This window comes from Rutidosis leptorrhynchoides, chromosome 3, assembly GCF_046630445.1.
Source record: "Rutidosis leptorrhynchoides isolate AG116_Rl617_1_P2 chromosome 3, CSIRO_AGI_Rlap_v1, whole genome shotgun sequence".
Taxonomy (NCBI): Eukaryota; Viridiplantae; Streptophyta; class Magnoliopsida; order Asterales; family Asteraceae; genus Rutidosis; species Rutidosis leptorrhynchoides.
This window is the reverse complement of record NC_092335.1, coordinates 221,197,196-221,206,431: the sequence shown is the minus strand read 5'-3', so window position 1 is coordinate 221,206,431 and position 9,236 is coordinate 221,197,196. Positions and strand designations below refer to the sequence as shown.

General features: G+C 33.9%; 1 protein-coding gene across 1 annotated transcript; it reads left to right on the top strand.

The window, feature by feature from the left end:
• Positions 1 to 235: 235 nt before the first annotated feature.
• LOC139897234 (dol-P-Man:Man(7)GlcNAc(2)-PP-Dol alpha-1,6-mannosyltransferase-like) lies at positions 236 to 5,281 on the top strand. The gene is made up of 20 exons (XM_071879898.1): positions 236 to 340; positions 440 to 525; positions 797 to 838; positions 945 to 990; positions 1,126 to 1,212; positions 1,318 to 1,373; positions 1,486 to 1,603; positions 1,921 to 1,979; positions 2,114 to 2,185; positions 2,275 to 2,338; positions 2,462 to 2,565; positions 3,135 to 3,206; positions 3,284 to 3,370; positions 3,483 to 3,550; positions 3,640 to 3,708; positions 3,792 to 3,874; positions 3,974 to 4,073; positions 4,768 to 4,833; positions 5,028 to 5,121; positions 5,201 to 5,281. The coding sequence occupies exons 1-20, from the start codon at positions 295 to 297 to the stop codon at positions 5,279 to 5,281; spliced, it is 1,500 nt and encodes a 499-aa protein (XP_071735999.1). The 5' UTR covers positions 236 to 294.
• Positions 5,282 to 9,236: the final 3,955 nt, after the last annotated feature.

Genomic DNA, 9,236 nt, shown 5'->3' with positions numbered 1-9,236 from the left:
ATAGAGGAAAATGAAAGAGAAGGTTAAAAAGACGAAAATAAACTCACGTGTATGGCACATGATAGAATTTAACAAAGAAAGTTAACGACACACCGAAAATAGAAAAATATGTAAAATATGTTGCCCTATTTTGTAATTTGACCTAACTTTAAATATGCACCCTACTAAACCTTTAAACGCAATTAAATATAACCAAACACCCCTTAAAAATCATTACTTCTAATTTCTTAACTTTAATAGTCCTTACTTCCAAACATCATCTGTACTCTGTAGTAAAATCGTCATATCCCAAAAATGGCGTCTCCTACTCGCCGATCTTCGAATTTCATGGCGATTTACGGTTAATGATTCTTATTTCTCTTCCATATTACTCGTAATTACTTAAAGTATGATAATTTATTGAAGTGATATATAAAAGTTTGTATAAACTCGATTTTAGGTTATGATCTGGTTCTGGGATCAATTGCTGCATTTTACGTATTTATGGTTCCATTTACTAAAGTTGAAGAAAGCTTCAATGTTCAGGTACACACGTAACACACACTCACCTTAGCTAAATCATCTCCTTTTATTTTCACTTAATTATTTATTATTAATATTTTAATATTCGAATTTATTATTATAGAGGATTAATTAATGTAAATTGAACCATATTATGCAATCTTGCTACTTCTGCAGAAGTTGATTAAACATATGAGCTCATCTGAATTTTAAATAAAATATGTAAATCAGTATTTACATTGACATATTAAAGTAATTGAAGTGCTAATAATATAGCATTTTGTTGTTTACTCAGGCAATGCATGATATATTATACCATAGGCATCACATAGAAAATGTAAGTACTTTTTTTTCTCTAATTGTTTGACTTCAACGCGATAGACTAAATAAATAATATATATTTGTCTCCAACGGTTATGTTCGATGTCTCGTACACATAACAGTATGACCATTTGGAGTTTCCTGGGGTTGTTCCTCGAACGTTTATAGGTAACCTCTTTCTTTTATGCAAGTTTTCGATTAGTAATGTATTTAATCTTATTATGTTGCATGCCCTTTTATGATGTAAAACAATGTTTGAAATCTGAAACTGCTTTTAGTCGGCCCCATTTTATATTTTGGCAGGTGCGTTGCTCGTTTCATTTTTAGCATCTCCAATGGTCTTAGTTATCAATTTGCTGCACTTGCCAAAAGTTTATAGTCTTATAGCAGGTTAGTTTGAAATCCTTCTGAACTGCACGTCCATTTGTATTGTTTATAATTTATATAGAAAATAGTGTTACTATTATATACAAAAATATCTTTCGTTTATTGTAGTACGTCTGGCTCTAGGATTAATCATGTTGGCTACTTTGAGATTTTTACGTGTTCAGGTAATAATATTCTTATTGATAATAGGCACATAACTTTCTCTTATAATTTAATTTTTATTTTTATTTTTATGACATTTAGTTGACTTGAATAATTGTTGTTTTTATTAAGCAGATCAGAGATAAGTTTGGCAAGCAAGTTGAAGGTTTCTATGTGATACTGGTAGCAATTCAGTTTCATATGCTGTTCTATTGCACACGCCCTCTTCCTAATATATTGGCATTAGGTTTAGGTAATTAACTTGACCCATGTTGACAGATCTATAAGTTTATGTTCCAGTTTGCTAAATTCTGTACGTGTTTCTATTTTATGTCATCAAAATCTTGAAAGTGTTAACGAAGCTTATGTAAATAACCTAGATGATTTTTAGGGCTCTATTTATTTGCTTCTTTTATGTTGGTACTGAAGATCGTTTTCTTGGTATATTCTGTTTGATTCTGTAACTTTTTCCTATTGTATGTATATTCAGATCCTTGATATGTTAATCTTTTGTAACAGTTTGCCCTAAAATTTATTATGATTTTAACAAGCAGTATTCTAATTTTGTAGTAAATTTATCATATGGTTACTGGTTAAAGAGGAGTTTCTATGCCACACTAAGATGTCTGGTATAACTTTTCATACCCTTTTATTTTTGATTTTTTTCTTATTTTATTCGATCCCGTCTGTCTGCTTTTAGGATTATATAAATATAAATATGTTTTTCTGCACACCTCTCATTATATCTTATGTTGACATTCAGATTTTTGCTACAATTGTCTTTAGATGTGATATGCTGCTGCTCCTTTGTCCTATTGGTCTGGAGCTTTTGCTGGTACGCGCTCTTGCTATTTAATTGTTTTTCCATCTTCGTTGATATTTCATATAATATTCTTATTATTGTTATTTGGTTATTAATGGCAGACAAAATCAATTTCCTTGTGGGAAACCATAAAATGCTGCACTGGAGCTGTGTTATTTAGCATAGGTCTGTATACATGTGTTACTATATCATAATATACTGTCTCTGTTTAACCTTTAAATGGCAAGCAATTAATAATGTTAAAATACCAATTACATCATGTTCCCATATCACATTCTTGTCTTACAGGTCTTACTATCTTAGTTGATTCAATAATGTGGCAGAAGCTGCTGTGGCCTGAATTCAACGTTTTCTGGTTTAACTCCGTTTTAAATCGGAGTTCAGAGTGGGGTGTATCCTTTTTCACCAATAATATTACATACTTACATAACTTTTCAGTCTACTCGTTTACATGTTCTTTACAGAGGTGGTAAGATGAATGTTGGATTTGGATAAGGGTCATTTTGACCCACAAACACTTTTCTTGTGTGGTCAAATTAAGAGGTTGTGTGCTTTGAAAATAGATTTTGGGCAAGTTTCAATCCATTCAACTCGTTTGAGGTTTGACCAGTTTCACTAAGCCATACTTTTTGATCGGACCTGTTTGAGTAAAAGATGACCAAACTCAACTATTCTTAAATGGATCAAAATTGCCACCTCTAGCTCTACCTCTCTATTTATCACCCTACATTACACAAGAACAACATCGTCATCTATATCCTACAACAAATGCACCTTATTTGCATTTAGTAACTTTTAGTAGTCTGAATTTGACTTATTTATCCTTATACTACGCTACAAATATACATACCAACTACTAAATTTCTTTCACAATTAGTTTATTTTGAGTTTGTTATATAATATTATATGTGGAGGTGCTTATTAAATCGATTATGTTTCTTCCATAACTTATGCTTCCTAGACACACCCTTTTTACTGGTACTTTACATCTGCTTTGCCTCGCTCATTGCTGGTTGCATATCCTCTATTTATTGTAAGTTCTAGAAATTAATTAGTAAACAAAACAAGATATATATATTTTTATAAATTAAAATAGTGTGATTATTGCAGTTTGGTGCTATACTTGATCGAAGAATTATATTCTACATCTTCCCAGTTCTATCATTTGTTATACTTTACTCCAAGCTTCCCCACAAGGTAACTTACATGTTCCATTAACAAACCCATGGTTGACTTCTTGTTGACTTTTTGTTGACTTCTCGTTGACTTTCCAAGGACAAATTCATGTCTGAATTTAACAATTTTGCAGGAGCTCCGGTTCATCATTAGTGCTGTTCCAATTTTCAATTTGTCGGCAGCAATTGCAGCTAGTCGTATGTATGTGGCTTATTTTTACTATATCCGGTATTTTTTTTGTTTTTATTACATCGTGTTCTTCAATTTCATTGTATTATACTTTTGTATAGTTACAACAATAGAAAGAAGAGTTTCTGGAATTTCCTTTACATAGCTTTGTTGGGTTCGCTTATGATCAGGTTAAAAACATTTTTACCCAATGTTTGTGATAAAAATACTAAACCTTACGTATTTTAATATTAATATATTATTATTTTTGTAGTCTAGGGTTTACTATTATCACTTTCGTGGCTTCATATGAGAACTACCCTAGTGGCTATGCTCTTAAATCTTTGCACAGAGTAGGTAATCGCTCTGTCTCTATATGTCATTTACACACCTGCTAAACAACATATATAATTGCACATATTTATGCATTAATATATAAATTCTTTGTTCAAATAGGTCACACCATGAACACTACAAATGAATTGTCAGTTCATATCGATACCTTTTCAGCAATGAATGGAATTTCCCGGTTTTGTGAGTATGATAACCCATGGAGGTATGTTTACATTTCATTCAGAGTAGATTTTATTTTTCTCGATGTTATAAAGAAGTGTTAGTGTCATGTGTTAGCACGCTTATGCAATAAAGCACAATATATTTGGCGCATATTTAACCTCAAGGTGATAGTTAGTGTGCTCTATCTGACAAGGAACATGCTGATATGTCAGAGGTGGCAGTTTTGACCCATTTACATATGAATGGTCTGATTTGTATTATGTTTTATCTCTAACCGGTCAATCTAAAAATAGCTAAAGTGGAAATGAGTCAAATGGGCCAAAAGTCGCCGAAAATGTATTACAATTGCATAAACCTTCTTAAATTTTATCATATAGAAACTCGGAATGGGATTAGTATTGAAACAATAAATAATATTTTTTGTGATCTTATCTGGCACACCAAGTATTGTACAGAGTTGGACAAAAGGGTTGTGACTTTCACAAATGATAAATTTTTTTTTTTTCACCCCAAACCCATTGCCTAACCTGCCCGCCCGCTCAATTTGTCACCTCTAAACTAGTTCTACTTGTTGCATCATCACCAAATGCAAATTTAGCCTACAATTATGTACATCTGTAACTGACATTAGTTGACATTTTTCTCACATTTTTTAATAATGTTAATACAAGTCATAAACTGTTGTATATGTAATGGTATTAATCTGGATTGACAAGATTTCATTACCGTTTCAGGTATTCTAAGGAAGAAGGCATACACTTAGATGACTTGTGGCACCGAAACTTTACCTATCTTTTAAAGTGAGTGATTAATTAATCTTTATTAACATACATATTTACATATTAAATGTTATTGCTGCAAGATAATCGTATATTAAATGTTAGCGCATTCTACAATACTTTTCAACTTTTGTTGTTAATTAGTTATCTATTAAAATTTGACCAATTGAAGTTTCCATTCTGACCATGTATGAATTCTTGAATTTTTCTGACAGTGAACACTCGAGCATCAAGGGATTCAAGTGCTTGTTTCAGGTGAGCGGATTTTCAAGGATCCATCTTCGGATTGGCTTCCCACCAATTTCAATGGTACGTATGTATACATGACATTAATCTTTTATTTGCAGATTCCGGAATAAGTTTATTAAATCTATTTTAATTTCGACAGATCAAAGAACCCAAAGTCTATATACACGGAAATATTCAAAATGCAGATATTATGCATAGAAGCTGGCCAGGTTGCTCATGACTTTTTTTTTTACCTTAAGAAATGTAGCTTGTGTTAGGTTTTATGTAAATTGACCGTTTGGGCCTCCTAACAATTTTAGGGGTGAATGTAATTGGATTTTGAATTTTCAAATTTGTGATCTCAATGCCCAAAACCCATGTTGTATTAGTGGTAATGGTACTTAAGAACTTTTTTTGATTGCAAAACAAACTTGTGTTATGCTATATTAAGCAAAAAGGTTGCAAAAATTGATAATCAAAGAGTGCTTGGTCGGGATTTTTTAAGGGAGTAATCAAATTTGACTTTGATTTCCGTAGAGTTTTCAGAGTAATCCCTAGTTTGACCGAGTTTTGGTCGAGTTCTTGCCGAGTAATATCGGGGCTCTGCAACCATGATATTTAGAATCCTTTTGTCCGTCCCTACATTTGAAATTGACATCCAGTGTTTTATTTGCGTTGTGTTATCAGATGTTTGTTATACAAATTTTTGACGGTACATCTTCCAAACTTTGAACAAAACTTTTGTCACTCATGCTTGTTCTGATTGGATATTTTCATGAATTTAACATTTCGTTGGATGCTTTCACAATTTTGAATAGATTTTGGATTAGTTTTGGCCTGTTTGACTAACTTGGCTTATATTCGTTTTAACTAAACGGAGTGTACTCTTACCCGGTCTAGTAGAGGTAAAGAGCGAGGAAGGTGGTTTGCACACCGTGAAGCTCCAAGTACAATATAACAGTACATCTTTTTAAAGACATATATACATTGATTTTTTTTTTTTTTGGGAAATTGATCAAAATACACTTTTTTTAAGGCTTCAAACAAAATACAGTTTTTTTAAAAAAATTGTCTTTTTACACCATTCGGTAGACGAGATTTCTGTCTACCACCTTTATCTGCCGTCTACTATTATTTTTACAAAGTAGTCGACGGTGAGATAAAGGTGGTAGACAGAATTCCCGTCTACTGGCAGTTTCTGCAGGGTTAGTAGACAGTGAGAACAAAGCAGTAGACAGACATTTACAAAGTAGTCGACTGTCTACTGCCTTGTTGTTGCTGTCTACTGTCTTATTGTTTCTGTCTACTGCCTTGTTCTTTTTACACCATTCAGTAGACGAGAATTCTGTCTACCACCTTTATCTGTCGTCGACTACCATTTTTACAAAGTAGTCGACGGTGAGATAAAGGTGGTAGACAGAATTCCCGTCTACTGACAGTTTCTGCAGGTATAGTAGACAGTGAGAACAAAGCAGTAGACAGACATTTACAAAGTAGTCGACTGTCTAGTGCCTTGTTGTTGCTGTCTACTGCCTTGTAGACACTAACAAGGAATTCAGTAGACGGGAATTCTGTCTACCACCTTTATCTCAACGTCGACTACTTTGTAAAAATAATAGTAGACGACAGATAAAGGTGGTAGACAGAAATTCCGTCTACCGAATGGTGTAAAAAGACAATTTTTTTAAAAAGAGGTGTATTTTGTTTGAAGCTTAAAAAAAAGTGTATTTTGATCAATTTCCCTTTTTTTTTTTGTGATCCACAGACCACAAATCAGATTGCACACATAATTACTCAGTCTGTTAACAAATCAAAATCTTCTCTCTAGTTTAACTATATTTGTTAGACCCGTATACATTTAATCAAAAAGAACTGCGTTTGGTCGGCTTAAGAAATAATAATTTAGAATCGAATGCCTAAACAAATTAAGGCTTGAAATACGACATCATACATTAGTAATATATGCACATTGCTAACCTTAAGTTCTACATAAGCAATTTTAACAAACATGAAACATGTGTTGTAGATGATCAACAGTCTGAACGATAATGCTCGAGTTAATCACACTCGGTGTACAAAAGTGGACCGTAGCTACTATACTAAAACAAAATTATGACATCTTTCATGTTTGGATAAATTCTTCCGATGATTTTGAAGTATTGATATACTTTTTTTGAAATTTATATAAATTATCACTTGTGAAATCTCAAAGAAACATTGTAATTGAGATACTTTAGACTGGTTTTAGTGGGCAACAAAACTCATTTCCACTGTGATGCGAGTATGTGACATTGAGAACGCTGCCAAACGCTCATAGTGAGGCGTTCATGTGACCATTTTATCTTAGACCAACATGTTAGTAGTTACTGACTGACAGAGGTTTGAACGCGATGACGGAAACCACCCACCTATTCATATCCACAACACATGCCTTAGGAAACACGTGAACTCGAACCCGGAACACATGATTCTTTTTCAGGGGAGGCAAAACCTTTGGTGACACTCAAACGCGGGACACATGATATTATTCCGAGTACTCCATACCACTCAGCCAAATGCTCGATGGTGTTCATGTGACCATTTTAGTGGGGCGTTTGTAACTGTTGGAGTGGGATATTATGGAGAGTGTCCATCATATTCTTAAAATTATTTTTATCTTTTTTCTACAGTTTTTTACTTTTTAAACCAACTTTTAGTCGTACCTTGTCATATCACTCATAATTCCCCACAATCCTCCCTCATAACCTTCCAGACCGCACCTTATTCTTCTCATAACATTGTGACATTAGAGTTATTCATTTAAAAACTCACTACAGATTAATTCTACAAGTAGAACAATCACTTCAAACAAAATTAAATCAACAATCACAAATGCTTTTTTTTTTTTTTTTTTTTTGAAAGTCAAGAAAGTTTTATTAATATATTAAAAAAATACAAGAAGCTAGACAAGACACGAGGTCACACCCCAACGCACAATTAAAAAACGCAAACACATAACAACTCGAAACTTAAAGGGACCACAAAAGCTCTAGGACGAGACACGACATTTAGGGGACACATAGCGACTAGATGAAGAATCTATGTTTCCGAATCTGAGGACGCGCATGAAGAGCAACATGAGCAACAACCAATTTCATCATCGTTCTCTTCCGAATTTTTCATCACATGCTCGATAAAAAATCTATCATGCCATCGAAATTTATCCCGACGTCGGCTACGTTTCATATTTCTCCTTCCCCAAACATTTTAATGAAATGACTTTTAATCAATGGATGGACGTTTCTCATTTTAACACGAAAACGAACTACCGTTGTAGATGTTGAATTATGGACTATGTTATGTAAATCTACGCAATCCATTTTATTTAATCTAGGATCCCCCACCTCACCTTCATTTTCATTTGAAAAGTCCTGCCCCACCTCACCTTTATTTTCATTTGAAACCTCACCTTTATTTTCATTTGAAAAATCCAACCCACCTCACCTACATTTTCATTTGAAAAGTCCATCCAACTTGAGATGTTAAAGTCCATCACAGATTCCTTAGGAGTGTTTGAATGAGCTGGCTCATTGGAGTCATTTTCCTCCACACCTTTATTTTGAATTTTAGATGAGACTTTATTCACTTCCTTTTTCTTACGCATGCATTTACCATCTTCGATAACTGCGCAGCCATCATTGGAGATTACATCAGAAAAAGTCCTTTGACTTTCACACAACATCTTAGCGTCATTCGCAGCCGGAGATTTTGATGGAATAATATCTCCTCCGTCGATAAAATCATCATCTTCGCAGCCTTCATTAGAATATGTAGGAGCAACGGCAACCGTTTTTCTTTGAGGTTCACCCGACCACTGACCTTCACCCGACATTGGAACATCCTCTGTAGTAATTTTTGGTAAGGATGCCGCCGTAGAGTCTACAGACGAAGCCGGCCTTATCTCACCATCTGCAGCATCGTTTGCAAAATCGTGAACAGAGACCATGTCATCATCTTCGACATTATCTGCAATATCTTCAGACTCACAATGAGATGGTTCATCAACCGATTTATCGTTATCATAGCTCACACCCACACTTGATGGATCTTTTTCCCCCACGTCAGACTGTTTGGCAGATTCCGAAGGGTTCGAAAGGTTACTGGAGATGCCATGAGATTTTTCCAAAACATCTCCGTCGGTATCTTCAACTCGGAGC

Excerpts from the sequence above, each read along its gene's own strand:
- LOC139897234 (XM_071879898.1), top strand. The coding sequence starts at position 295 with ATGGCGTCTCCTACTCGCCGATCTTCGAATTTCATGGCGATTTACG. Across the intron at positions 1,213-1,317 it reads AGTTTATAGTCTTATAGCAG|TACGTCTGGCTCTAGGATTA; the intron begins GTTAGTTTGAAA and ends CGTTTATTGTAG. Across the intron at positions 1,980-2,113 it reads ATGCCACACTAAGATGTCTG|ATTTTTGCTACAATTGTCTT; the intron begins GTATAACTTTTC and ends GTTGACATTCAG.